This window comes from Rhinolophus sinicus, chromosome 13 (assembly GCF_057876585.1).
Source record: "Rhinolophus sinicus isolate RSI-liver-muscle chromosome 13, RSI-T2T, whole genome shotgun sequence".
Taxonomy (NCBI): domain Eukaryota; kingdom Metazoa; phylum Chordata; class Mammalia; order Chiroptera; family Rhinolophidae; genus Rhinolophus; species Rhinolophus sinicus.
Genome location: NC_142513.1, coordinates 20,213,743 through 20,228,385, shown reverse-complemented (window position 1 = coordinate 20,228,385; position 14,643 = coordinate 20,213,743). Strand labels below are relative to the sequence as shown.

Sequence of the window (14,643 nt, the reverse complement as noted above, 5' to 3'; positions counted from 1 at the left end):
CCCTGCAGAAAAGTGGGCAGCTTGCCAGCTGATCTGATCTTTCAAGACAAGCTGGACATCTAGATTTTTTAAATTTTATTTCATGATTTTTTTTGAAAATGGTGGTTCTGACTTTTTAAAGACACTCTGGTAAAACAACAACAAAAAACTGTTAACAATGCTTGCCTCTAGGGAGGGAAACAGTGGCTGGTGGAACAAAACTTCTTCTTTACCGATTACCCTTTTGGATTTGGTACCCTGTTCAGATGCATTTTTTAAAAAAATAATTAACTCCCTAAACACTGCAGAAGCCAACTATTCAGTCTGTGCATTGTTGGTTTGTGGCCCTGACCCATAGAATAAAGTCCACACTCTTCTTCCCCCCAGTACCCAAAGGCTTTTGGCTGCCTGACTTTGGCCTGCCTCTTTGCCACTCTCTCCACATACATGCCCTGCATTCTTTTAAACATTCTTTGCCTTTTCCTCCTTTGGGGCCTCTGCTCTGCTGTTCCTTTCCCCCAGTTGTCTTTTGAGATTTTGGTCAAATACCACTGATGAATTGTTCCTTCTGCCAAGTGTCCTCTCCCGTATCCTGGGAGCGGCAGGAAAGCATGGAAGTTCAGAGCATCCCCTCAGGAGGCAAACTCCTGGGATTTGAATTCTGACTCTGCCAATTACACCACTATTTAAATGACCTCCAGCAAGTTACTTAACCTCTCTGGGCCTGGTTTCCTCATCTCTGCTGTGGTGAGGATTAAATGAGTTAGTGATTCTGAAGTGTTTAGAATAGTGCCTCATTTAGAATAAATGAGGTTAGTATTGTGTAGTAGGTTGCTTATATTTCCTCACAGAACAGACATTATTTAATTTTTGTCTTGTGGTACTTTCTCAAACTAGACCACGAGCTCCAGAGGTCATGGCCTTTGGTTGACTCACCTCAGTCTCCCGTCTTATCTAAGGAGGCAGTTGGAACTCTGCTCTAGGCATTATTGCCCTGCAGGAAAGTGGGCCAGAGTTGCCAGCTGATCTGATCTTTCAAGACAAGCTGAACATCTAGATTGGTGTGTTTTTCTTTTTAATTCATGATTTAAAAAATAAGTTGGTCCTGAGTGCCTAGAATGGCCCAGCATAGAACAGGCACTTGGTAAAAATTTTGAATGAAATCACACACACACACACCCACACACACAATCTCTTCCTGTCTTTTTTTTTTTTTCCTTTCTTTTCCTGGACTGGAAATATCATGACCCATTGACTTCCAGAAATTCCCCGTATTGGACCTTTACACAAAACCTGCCGATGATTAACAGAGGAAATAAAATCTTGGAAGAGAAAATGCTGCATCCTGGATTCCGACAAGCTGTTCACAAAATCTAAGGTTCACAAACCAAGCAGTATGTTCAGAAAGCCAGAGGCACACCTTCCACGGTATCAGCCTACCTTCGGTGACAGCCATTTTTATTTACTCAGGCCTCAGCAAACACTTACTGAGTCTGGAGTCTCCACCTGGCCCCTAACGAGGTTCAGGGCCCAAAAAGACAAAAGAGAATGTGGCTTGGTAAAAAAAAAAAAAAACAGTGGCAGCTCTTTAGTTACTAATCTGGATAGTCATAAAAAAAAAAAAAAAAAAAAAGCAAAGCCAGAAGAACTTGTTTAGTATGCTTCTTTGTGTAAACAGTGGGAGAAAGGAATATATACATATTTTCTTATTATGAATAAGCTATCTGAAAAATAAACATTTTTTTATAAAACACAGGTTACCTTCAAGGCAGGAGAACTGGGTGGCTAGGGAATGTAGAAGGGAGGATTAAACTATAAACTTTTATACCCTTTGAATTTTGAAGCATGAAAATATCTCACCTAGTCCCGAAATAAAAAGGTTTTGTTTTTTTAAAGAATGACATTTTTTAAAAGATGTGGTTTGGACTCAGCAGTTCTACTCTTATGTATCAACCATAAAGAAACACTCAAATAGGTACCCAAACAGGCATGTACGTATGTGGGTGTTCCCTGTAGTGCTATTTGTTGTCATAAAACATTGGAAATCACCTAAATAGCCATCAATAGAAGAAAGTTTAAAAAAAAAAAAAAAAGAGAAGAAAGTTAAACTGTGATCCATCCATACCTGGAATACTACACACCAGAATGAAGCTGACCCTAATGGAGGGAGTTAGAAAAGAGTTCTAAGACTGATTATTAAATGAAAAACAAACAAAAACATGTCACAGAATAATATGTACCATCCAATTTGTTATTTAAAAACTATGTATTTCTTTATATACATATACATGTATATAAATACACAGAAAAAGACCTGGAAGGATACACTACAAACCAATTACAGAGAAGGTACTGTGGTTAGGGGGGGGTCTTAAAAAATAATAGTTCACTGGGCAACATGCTTCACACAAATTATCTTCTAATTCTCTTACTTACTTGATAAGGTAGGTCCCATTAGTCTCCCTTTCTAATATTTGAAGAAAATGCAGCTGAGAGAGGTTAAGTGTGACTTGTCTAAGTCACACTTTAAACCCCAGCCTTAAATTTGATTAGCATGCTGCTTTTTTACTTTACATACTTCTAAAGATCAATTTCAGTTATTGAAAAAATAAATAAATAAAACAAAGAGAAGTGGTCTCTGACCCAAAGGAGTTGCCTCCAGTCTGGCAGCAGCCAGCCAGATCATGAACAGTAGGTCCCAGAGTAGTGTGGTTAGTGCTGGGGGGGGGGGGGGGGGGTTGGGCTTACGTCTGAGGAGCTGGGCTCCTGTGAGGTCCTCAGCAACACTCCCTCAGCCAGGGCCCGGTCCACGGCTTGCTGTGCCAGCTCCTCCAGCTGCTGCTCATCCTGCAAGAGGCTTCCCCAGCTGTTGGCCATCCCCACCTGAGAAGGAGAGGGGAGGGCGTGGTGACAGAGGTCCGGGGGCCCAGCAATTACTGAAATTGGTAGTGTGGTACAGAGGAGTGGCATGACTACTGGCTGGCAGCTCTTTTCAACTTCCATGAACACAAAACAGAAAGCTTGACAAAGCAATTCCATTGCCACTCTCTCTTTTGATCCCTAACACAACGATGGCATTATTCTCACAGTAAGGAGGCAGACGCTCAGAGAGGTGAAATGACTTCCCCAAGTTAATGACTGGTAAAAGTAGGACTTGATTCAGGTCTCTGAATTCCCAGCTTAATGCTTTTCATTGGAGAAAGAGGCACAAATATCATTATATGACTGGGTCAAGTTCCTTCCCCTCCCAAGCAACAGATTCTCTACCTGTGAAACAAGGGGGTGGGGTAGACAAGCAGTTTCTAAACCTGAATATTCTGGGGAGCTTGGGAGAGAATACAGATTCTTGGGCCCCACATAGAGATTCTGATTCAAGAAGTCCGGGGGGAGGGAGGGGCTGAAATTGTCTTTATAACAAGTTTTCCTGGGATAGGAACCACTGCAATAGATTATTAATTTCCCTTCTAGCTACAACCCATGTCAGCAGATCTCAAATAAATTATGTGGGAGTGGGGAGGTGGGAAGGAGCCCTTTGTGAAATACTATGAAATGCAGATAAGGTGGACTCCTCCCTAATACTAACCAGAAGCAAACTTGTAGCAGGAAATGATTACATTCCTTGTAGAGATAGTTATCATCACAGAACCAAAAGAAGATACTTTTGAGAAGTATCTTAGAAATAACTGAAAACCAAGTGCCCAGTGTAATAAGAGAGAGTCCAACTGGCTGGCCAGAGACACACAGAGGTGAACCAACTCACACCTTGAGACTCATTCACTTTGCAGCAGGCCCTAGGGGTTTAAGATCTTGATAAAACTCTGGAAGCACCAGTCACTAATTTTGTTCTGCCCCACTGTCATTTGATTTTAGGCATAGAACATGGCTGCCCAGCTCAGTGGTTCCCAGGAAGAGACCTAGAGAATGACAAGTAATCTCTATCACGGTCAGCTCCAGCCCCCCTCTCCCTGTGACAGGACTGGTGCTAGACCTATTATGAAAGTCTGCCAGCCTCAGCACAATGTTTTGAAAGAATGAGCATGTGATTTCAAGAGGGTTCTGACAATATCCCTGTTGGATGAGAGACAAATAAGGGCAGTCACAGAGAGAACAAGGCTCTGTGATCAGTCAGACCTGGGTTTGAGGCCATAATAACACTAATTCCTTTATAAATAAGGTCACTGTGTGGATTAAATGAGAAAAATCTATGTGTAGTTCCTTAGCAGTGTTTGGAGCACTATACTTGGGAGCTTCTTTTTTGGCTGTAGCCCCTCTAAGGGTGGGAAATTTGTCAAAGGTCACACAGCAGCCTAGTGGCAGGGCCAGGAACTACAACCTGTGAATGACAGAGCAATGGAACCCTCCATTAGCTCCCATCTCTCCACAAATCTGGGATTCCAACATCTCTGGCTGCTGTTGGGCTTTTGTTTAGTTGGCAAACACGGACTAATGCCAGGCCCTTGACTAGGTACTGAAGACACAAAGATCAGACATAAAAAAAAAAAAAATCACTATGAAAAGTCCTAATTGGGCTCTGTTTTTCTCATTCTATAGTCTCAGCCATTCTTGTGGCTTGGTTTCTGTTTTGCTGATAACACTTAGACCTATACCTTTACAGCAATGCTTTCCTGACCTTCAAACTAGAATATCCAACTGCTTAGTGGGAGTCTGCACAGAACCAGAGTAGAATCTGTTGTCTCCCCCACAAATCTGCTCCTCTCCTGATGAACCCCACCCAGGCACCCAAGCCTTGTATACACTTCTCTCCTACACCCCATTCTCCACAAATCCTGTGGATTCTATCTAAATATAGAGTCCTTTGAATTCCTTGATTTCTCTCCATCTCTACTGTTGGGAGCCTTGCTCCAACTACCATCATCTCTCCCCTGGCCACTAAACAAACTCAGAGTGAGGTATTTTCAGTGATCGGGATACACCAGCCTGCCTCCCCGATCCAGGTCTCGGCGAGTGCTGCTGTCTGTCTTTGGAACATTCTCCACCACTTGGAACCAGCATTCATGACTTAGCTTTAGAAGCTGTACCTGTTGTTTTCCACCTAGGGCTTCTACAGCCCAGTACTTTTCCCTGCACCTTAAGAACAATGTCTGTCTCCATCACTTCTCTGCCTCCAGCGCATACTACCGTATTCAATGAATGTTAAATGAATGAACGTGAATGAATGCTACTGGGGCCAGATTACGGAAAGCCTTAAACGCCCCACAAGGAAACCCGGCTGGATCTCTTTGCCCAGGGCGAGGCCAGTGCCTGCGTGGGGCCCGGGGCAACAACACGGTCTCCCGCCGAGGCCTGTCACGGGCTTGCTCGCTCCCACCCTGGACAAAGTTTGGTTCTAATCGCTCCCACTTTTTTTTTTTTTTTTTTAACTCCTGCTCTAGTCTCGCCCGCACCACGTTCCCGACAACCGCCCCGTCTGAAGTCAGGAGGTCTGGGAAGTCTGAGAGCAGCACGCGCAAGCCCAACCCCCTCATTGGACACAAGTTTCCCCGTTCCTGCCATTCAGTTTGATCTGCAAGATCTCCTGGCCTCCAGGTTTCCATACATTAGCCAGTCAGTCCCCTCCCTCCCATCTTTCCTCCAGAAGAAACATGACCCTTGCCGGCCGCCGTTGCCGCGCCCCAACCTACTAGGTTGGTCGTGGTCCCGCCGCGTTCCGTACTCAGGCCCCTCGCGCCGTTACCCGAGGTTCAGGGGGCGGGGTCACCACGTAATCCAATGCGCTTGCGCGGGCCTCCCCCGCGTGGCCTAAAGAACAAGGTGGGGGAGGAGACCTGTGCTTGTGGAGCTGAACGGCGGCCGGGAAGGGGCAGTCCATGTGAGGGCAGCCTTGGCATTAGGGGTGCGTCGGCTGAACCCAGACAGGCAGGACCGTAGGAAGGAGGGGAGGAGTCAGGCGAGGTCCGCGGCGAGCTGCGGCTTTGCGTAGCTCGTAGAGCGTTAGAGGTAGTGACGTCCAATGTAAGATAGGAAAACTGATACCCAGAATGGGACAGTCACCACCTCGGGGACACACAGCTGGTAGGGGTAGGTGTGGTACTAGAAACCAGAGAGGGGCAGAGACCGGCTCAGGGTTCCCTAACAGTTAAGGGCTGAGCCAGTGTTGGAACCCAGGCTTCATTCCCTCCCAGCCGTGTCCCGGAAAAGCCCTCCTGATTTCTCTAACCCCGGGACAGATGCAGGAAAAACATGAGACGCAAAAGGAAAACATTTTCATTTTTCCAACAATTTTAAAGTTAGGAATGTTTCAGGGTGACCTAGTATTTCTCAAAATGTCCAATATCACTTGCATCAGGATCTGGAGGCAGTTTTTTAAGAGTGCAAATTCCTGATCCGTAGCTTCAGCTCACCCCGTGGCCGCTTCCCAATGCTTTAACTCTTCTTTCTGGGTTGTGATAGGATTCTTCTCAATCTGAAGCACCTGGCTGAATTTTAGTTAAACTGCATTTCAGTCCAGGCTCTGCGAAATGAACCATGACTAAGACACAGCCCCTGCTTTCACATCTGATTAAGAAGGTAGACCGGTAAACAGTGCTTTTCTGGGGACTCAGGGAAGGCTTTGAGGTCTTGGAAGGATGGGTAAAAACGTGTAGGCAGCGAAGGAAGTAGGGATATAGGTGGGAGGCAGGAATGGGGGCAGTGTGCCAAGTAGCACGAGCAGAAAGAGCAAAGGCAAATAATTCTGTGTGGCTCGGCTTGTGTTAGAGATAATTAGGAGTCTGGTATAAATACTGAGGCGGGCCCAGGGAGTTGGAGCAGGCTGTGAGGCGCTGTCTTAGAGAGGGAGCCTGGGATCCCAGGTGAAGGAGTTTGGCATTTGTCCAGTGAGCAGTGGGGAGCTAAGAGTTTTAAGCAGGGGAGAGACATAGTCTGTTTTGTGTGTTAGATGCTGCTTACAGTGTAGCAGATGGTTGGGAAGTGGGCTACTAAGGCCAGAGAGTTGTGAGATGATGAGGCAGCGGCTGAAGAGATGGAGACAAAGGGTCAGATTAAAGGATATTTAGGAGAGAGACCTACCGCTGATTATAAATCAGTGGCGCAGCCCAGGGGCCAGGATTCTTCTAAGGTCTTAAATAAAGCATTTACATTCTCTATGTACAAGGCAGACTGAGCCCTCCGATCTTCTTGGGGGGAGGGAAGGGATGCATAGTCTGATTATTACAACAGTGTTTCCATGATGTCCTTCCTTTGTCTCCTTTTGTACCTGAGGGAGAGTATGACGCAGCAGTTACTATAATAGGCCCCAGGTGGCAGGAAAAGCCCATTGTTTTAACTAGGACCAAAAAAAGCGATTTCTAGTGTAGCATGAAATTGAAAATCAAAAATCATGACCCAGGGTTTTCTATGCAGGTTCCCTTCTTCCAAGATGGGTGCCAAATGATGTATATCAGGTGTCTCTTGGTGAGATTTGGGGAGGATTCCAGACCTTAACAGCCTTTTGATTGAGTTCCCCTCACACTGTGGCAGGTAAGGTATTTTTAATTCCCATTTTACAGATGCAGCAGCTGAGCCTCAGAAGTTATGTGACTTGTTCAAGGGGATCCAGTTTGTGATGGGATTGGGAATGAGGAGCTCTTGGCCAAGGGGAGGCTTTGCCCTTCCTGCTCCCTCTGCCCCGATGCTGTTCCCCTAAATCTTGCCATGACCTCCTTTCTTAGTATTCAGATGTTTCCTCTTCAGATGTCATCCCCACCCCATCAACCTGTATCACATTAGCCTGTGTATTTTCTTAATAGCACCTATTAGTATCTGAAATTATTAACTTTATGTATCTGGTGTTTCCCTCCAGAATGTGAGCTCCATGAACACAGGGACAATATCTGTCCCGTTCACCACCTGGAATGGCACCTGCCACTTAGCAGATGCTCAATATTTGCTGAATGATGCAAATAAGCTGGGGAGCGAGGAAGGGAAGAAAACCAACATTAAGCGAAACCTTAGGATGTTTCAGGTACTTCTCATAAACTATGTCATTGAATCTCCTCACAGCCTTTCAAGGCAGATAGAGCAGGTCCTTGAAAAACTTCATTTCATTCAACATCGTTTTATTATCGTAGGAACTTAACTCCTGCTTATATGAATTAGCCTGTGATAAAATTCGTTTCCTCATTAGTTTCAGTTTCGTCGTTTCTGATACAAGTCGCACAGCATATTGATGACATTAAATGAGGATTTACTGTACTGTATCTCCATAGCGTGGGTAAGAAAATATGCTAAGTTAGGTTAAGTCCGTGGTGTGTTACTTTTGTGGGCATAGACTCGTTTAAGAATGTAGTGCCGGGAGGCCTGCGGGTTCTCTGCTCCGGCTCCCCACACAAGAATGCAGGATATGGTGAGGCCAAAAAGGAACACCCACGGAGCCATAGGTAGGGGAGTCATACCACTATGGTCTCACTGGAGGCTGGGTTCACCGGACGTGCGACCTGCCGTCCGCCTTTCCGCCAACCCACCGACGACTCTCCTCCACTCTCCTCGACTCTGCTCCTCCACTCTCCTCGACTCTGCTCCTCTACTCTCCTCCGTAGCCGCAGCAGTTATATTAGCGGCCAATTGGCTAACTGGCTACAGCTGACGGCCAATCAGCCACAGCCGACGGCCATCCACTACCCGAGCCAGCACCCTTCCACTTGAGGCCAAGAGCCTGTAAACTACTTTCTGGGGCTCTGTCCCCACAAAGAATCTCTATTAGACACAGATTGTTTGTGTACCATGCAGAGGAACTCAAATACCCCTAGGGCCCACTTAGGGATCCCAGATCAAGGAAATCAGGATTAGAGAATTTGGCCAAGGTCTGTCTGGCCTCAAGACGTTGCTAGTTTCTCTCACCATGGCAAGGGCAGGTTTAGTGGACTCCAGGGAACCTGCTGAAGATTCTGGAGGAGGGGAAGATTGATGCATTGAGCCTTTGATGTCTCAGACCTGGGTTGAAACCCTTACTCCACCTACTAGCAGTATAACTATGGGCAAGGATTCTCACCTCTCTGAATCTTACTTTTGAAATGGAATCTTTCCCCCACTAACAATAAGTAATCTTTATTGGTCCGCTCACTAAGTGCCAGGTACTTGGCTAATGGCTTTACAGGTATCTCACTTTTCACAACTGTTATCACCTCCGTTTTACAGCTGAGGACTTGGAGGCTAGAACAAGTGTCCTGACTTTTCAAGATCACGCAGCCTCTCCCTGTTAGCCACTGTGCCTCCACTCACACACCTTGGGACATGCCAGACATGCCGTGAGCTCAGGCTTCCCAAAGCTGACTTTTGAATCCATTGCAGTCTCTGTTCTTGGGGTTTGTGGGAACATTTGAGTCTGAATTAGGTGAAAAAAGACAAGGAGGGCTGCACAGCAGTGTGAATGGAGGCCAATCCCTTAATTTGCACATTGCCTTTCCCCTGTGAGAGCTTCTCTTCAAGCCTGGACCTCTTGATTGGAACGTCTCTGCCATCCCAGGGTCTGCATTGCAGGAGATCTGCAGTGTGCATGTGGCTGCTGTGTCTTTTTAGCAATGACATCACCCTGCTGGGTATTGTTGTTTATGAGGCTGTCTCCCCACTTAGCTGGGGGGGCGGGCACTGCTTGGCCATTCCGAGTGGAATTCCTCTGTCTTCCAGCCCCTGGCGCAGGCCTGGCCCAGCAGTACTGCTCCGGAAATGCCTGTGGAATCAAAGTGAGGACTCTCCCATGTGTTGAGGATTTACTGTATGCCAAGCCTGTCCCGGACACTTTAGATGTGTTATCTCATGTACACCCCCACAGTAATCCTGGGAGGGAGAAGTTACTGTCCCTGCTACTGAGAAGAAACAGAGACTGTTGGGCTTCGCCTTAGGCCTGCTTTTGCTGATTGATGGCAGCAGAACTGAGTCCAGGGCCTGTGCTCTCACCGCGCATGAACTCTTACAGCCAAGGACTACTCGAGGGGCCCAGGGTGCTCAGAGACTTTCTTGTTGAGCCTTTGATGTCTCAGACCTGGGTTCAAATCCTTACTCCACTTACTAGCAGTGTAACTATGGGCAAGGATTCTCACCTCTCTGAATCTTACTTTTGAAATGGAATCTTTTTTCCCCCCTCTAACAATAAGTAATCTTTATTGGTCCGCTCTCTAAGTGCAGACCAATCCCCACCAACAAGCTTCTAGTCCAGCTCTCTTTTACCCACAAGGAAGCAGAAGCCCAAAGAGGAGCGAGGACTGACTGATAGCCCCTCTTCTCCACTTTCCCACTTATCCTTACCCGCTTACTTTGGGGCAGGATCGGTCCCGATTTTACTCACTGTTACGCCACCTGGGTAGCCCAGGGCCTGGTCCAGGTCAACACTCAGTAAATACTTTTAAATTTTATTTATTATGAAAACATTAAGAAAGACATAAACAGTAGTATAACATTTTCGGTGTTTTTTTTGAAGGAGGATGCAGCTCACAGTGGCCCATGCAGGGATCAAACCAGCAACCTTTGTGTTAATTAGCACCACACTCTAACCAACTGAGCTAATGAGCCACCTCTAACATTAGTATAACCAACACCCATATACCCACCACTCAGTTTGCGAAATAAAACTTTGTTAATTAAGCTGAAGTTCCTCCACTACTGCATCCCCACAGAAATAAATACTCTCCTGAATTTGGAATTGTGTGTTATTCCTATACATCTTTTTATTGAGATATAATTCATGTACCATAAAATTCAGCCTTTTTAAGTGTACAATTCAGTGGTTTTCGGTATATTCAGAAGATTGTGCAACCATCACCACTATGTAATTCCAGAACATTTTCATCACGCCAGAAGAAATCTTGTACCCATTAGCAGTCACTCCCCGATTCCTCCCTTTCTCCAGCCCCTGGCAATCACTAATCTGCTTCCTGTCTCCATGGATTTCCCTGTTCTGGACATTTACTCTATATGTGGCCTTTCGTGTCTGGCTTCTGTTACCATAATGTTTTCAAGGTTCAGCCGTGTTGTAGCATATATCACTGTTTCATTCCTTTTCACGCCTGAATAGTATTCCATTGTGTGGTCATACCACATTTGTTCATCCATCCATAAGTTGATAGACTTTGGGTTTTTTTCACTTTTTGCTATTATAAATAATGCTGTTGTGAACATTCATGTACAAATTTTTGTGTGGATGTATGCTTTCAGTTCTCTTGGGTATATACCTAGGAGTGGATTTGCTAGGTCGTATGGTAGCTCTGTGTTTATTTTGAGGAACTGCCAGACTGTATTCCAAAGTGGCTGCACCATTTTATATTCCCACCAGCAATGTGTGAGAGTTCCAATTTTTACATCCTCACCAATACTTGTTATTGTCTGTCTGTCCGACTATGTCTGATTATGACCATCTTAGTGGTGGTATCTCATTGTGGTTTCAATTTGCATTTCCCTAATAACTAATGATGTTGAGCGTGTTTTCATGTGCTTATCAGCCATTGTAAATCTCCTTTGGAGAAATGTCTATTCAAATCTTTTGTCCATTTTAAAATTGGATTATCTGTCTTTTTATTGTTGAGTTGTAAGAACTCTTTATATATTCTGGATACCAGGCTCTTATCAGATATATGATGTACAAATGGTTTCTCCCATGCTGGGGCTGTCTTCCTGGGTTTTTTGATAGTGCCCTTTGAAGCACAAATGGTTTAAATTTTCATGAACTCCAATTTATTTTTTCCTTTGGTTGCTTGTGCTTCAAGTGTTATATGTAAGAAACTATTGCCTAATCCAGGATCATGAAGATTTACTCCTATGTCTCCTAAGAGATTTATAGTTTTCGCTCTTACATTTAGGTCTTTGTTTCATATGTAGTTAATTTTTGTATATGGTGTAAGGTAGGTCCTATGCATTTTTAGTCCTTTTACTAGGTGTGTGCTTTTAAACAATACATGATACTATTTTTCCTGTCTTTTGGACTTTAAATAGTAATGTATATATTCTTGTGCAGCTTGCTTTTTTTTCATTCAGCCTATGGAGGAGAGTCATCTATGTTGACATAGGTAACTAGTTCATTCGTTTTCACTGTGCTGTAGGTTTCATTGCATGAAAATACCACATTTCATTTACCTTTTCGCCTGTGAAGGTCCTTTGGGTACGTTGCTATTACAAATGGTAAACAGTCTAATTGTGCAGTGTGTCTAAATGAGCATATTCAGATTTACTAGAAAAATACAAAATTTCTCTCCTAAGTGGTTTTACAAATTTGCACTTCTGCCAGCAATGTATTATTAGAATTGCTCTTGTTCTGTGTCCTCACCAAGACTCAGGATTGTCAGGCTTTTTGGGTTTTGCCAGATGCATGGGTATAAAATCATACCTCATTGTATTTCCAAGTTTAATAACAAAGTTTATTTTTCAGTAAATATTTGCATGGTTGAAGGAGTGGATACATGAAAACAGAATGGATGCAGCTCTTTGATGAGGAGATACCCCTTTGCTCTGCCTATGGCTAGAGGATGGCAGGGCTCTGGGCCTAAACAGTGATGGGAACCTTTCTCCAGGAAGAGGCTAGAGTCCTGCCCTTTTATCTCCCTATACTTTCAGCAAGAAGGGAGGGGGCTGGAGAGAGAAAAGCCAGAGGGAATTGTGAAGGATAAGAACAGGGTCCCACAGTCTTAGGGATAACCCTCTTTGGAGAGACCTTCTCATGGTGGTATGTGTTTCCCATCTTTCTTCTACTGAATTTGGGGGTGATAATAATGCTAGTAAGAAGAAGAATAGTAATGATCAGGTGTTGAACATTTATGTGCGAGGCATGATGCTTTTTCTTTTTTTGTAAGTATTATCTCATTCACTTCCCTATGGAGTAGCTGCTGTTATTACTCATGCTTTACCGATGAGGACCAGAGTAACAGAGGGATTGCACTCAGGCAGTCTGACTCCAGAACTCTTAAGCACTGCGCTGTGTTGTTAGCCTGGCTCAGCTAAACCCAGGAAAGCAAAGAAAGGAGAGGCTCGTCCAGGCTTGGGTGGGTGAGAAACACGAGTCATAGGACCCACTGGGCCTGGCATGGAGGGGGAGGCAGGGAGCAGAGTGAGAGGCCCCTGCAAAAGATGGTTCTTGAGAAGCAGATGCCCCCACCCCAGTGGACATGGCCCATTCGGCAGGCACTCATGGGCACCTCTTCTGTGCCAAGTCCTGTGCTAGCATCTGGGGTGGGGGCGGGATCCATCTGTTCCTGGGGGGTAGAGAGGGACAGATGATAAATAAGAAGCCCTACCAATAAATGTGAAAAAATTTTAAAAATTTAAAAATTGGGATATGTGATACTAAGGAGGAAGACGTAACATTTATAGGAGGGACCTAATTTAGCTAGTGTAGTCAAGGGAGGCTTCTTTGAGGAGGTGACATTTGAGCTGAGACTCGAAGGACAAGAAGGAGGCAGCCATGCCCTAGTTTGGGGAAGGAATATTTCAGGTGGAGGGCAGAGCAGGGGCAAAATCCCCGAGGCAGGAAGGAGTTTGGTGTGGTTTATAAATTCTCAGAAGGCTGGTGTATCTAGAGTGGAGTGAAAGAAAGGGTAGAGATGAGGCTGGGGAGTTGGCAGGGCCTCTGAGCCGGAGTCAGCAGATGGGTCTATAGTCTACAAGTTGAAATAAGGTCCAGGGACTCCAGAGAAACTTTCTTCTTGTTTCTCCCTAAGGATTGGGGGTTGGTCTGGGAAAGAGGATGGGATGGGTGGGGAGAGTTTTGGCATCTAGACAGATGGAACAAGAATTTGGAGGGAGTGGGTGGCCTTAGCCCCTGAGGACACAGGTGATAAGACAGCATCTCAAAACGAGGGCTGTCCAAATGTCCTTCACCAGGTAAGGGGTTAAACAAGCGGGGGCACATCCATAATATGGACTACTACTCACGAGAAAAAGGAACAAACTATTGATACAGACAACTTGGATGATGCTGAGTGAGAAAAGCCAATCTCAGATTATATATTGTATGATGTCATTCAAATAACATTTTTTGAATTGACAATTTAGAAATGGAGGGCAGATTGGAGGTTGCCAGAGGTTACGGATGGGATGTTGTTGGAACTGTCAGTATCTTGACTGGTGGTAGATTCACGGACTACACAGGTGATAATTTGTATAGAACCTCACACACCCACGCACACCCACGCACACACGCACACACAACCATATATATACAGTGACTCCACATAACAACCCGATGAAATCAGGTTATGCCCATTTTATGATGGAAATTAAAACTCCAAGAGAAGGGGCCGGCCCGGTGGCTCAGGCAGTTAGAGCTCCGTGCTCCTAACTCCGAAGGCTGCCGGTTCGATTCCCACATGGGCCAGTGGGCTCTCAACCACAAGGTTGCCAGTTCAATTCCTCAACTCCCACAAGGGATGGTGGGCAGCGCCCCCTGCAACTAAAATTGAACACAGCACCTTGAGCTGAGCTGCCGCTGAGCTCCCAGATGGCTCAGTTGGTTGGAGTGAGTCCTCTCAACCACAAGGTTGCCGGTTCGACTCCCACAAGGGATGGTGGGCTGTGCCCCCTGCAACTAGAAAACGGCAACTGGACCTGGAGCTGAGCTGCGCCCTCCACAACTAAGACTGAAAGGACAACTTGAAGCTGAACAGAACCCTCCACAACTAAGATTGAAAGGACAACAACTTGACTTGGAAAAAAGTCCTGAAGTACACACTGTTCCCCAATAAA

General features: G+C 45.3%; 1 protein-coding gene and 1 long non-coding RNA gene across 3 annotated transcripts in view; one reads left to right on the top strand and one right to left on the bottom strand.

Annotated features, from left to right (window-relative positions):
* GSS (glutathione synthetase) overlaps nucleotides 1-5,756 on the bottom strand; it is a 22,017-nt gene extending 16,261 nt beyond the window's left edge. The window contains exons 1-2 of the mRNA XM_019733498.3: nucleotides 5,622-5,756; nucleotides 2,728-2,862 (exon numbers count right to left, since the gene is read on the bottom strand). Of these exons, the coding sequence (XP_019589057.3) occupies nucleotides 2,728-2,856 (129 nt within the window). The 5' untranslated portion in view covers nucleotides 2,857-2,862; nucleotides 5,622-5,756. The remainder of the gene's footprint in view (nucleotides 1-2,727; nucleotides 2,863-5,621) is intronic.
* Nucleotides 5,748-14,643, top strand: LOC109448324 (uncharacterized). 2 transcript variants are annotated; one of them, XR_012491380.2, is made up of 4 exons: nucleotides 5,748-5,833; nucleotides 7,342-7,458; nucleotides 7,781-7,942; nucleotides 8,111-14,643. It is a non-coding gene; the product is annotated as an uncharacterized LOC109448324 (long non-coding RNA). The 2 variants fall into 2 exon arrangements; XR_002137498.3 differs by having other exon boundaries at nucleotides 7,781-14,643.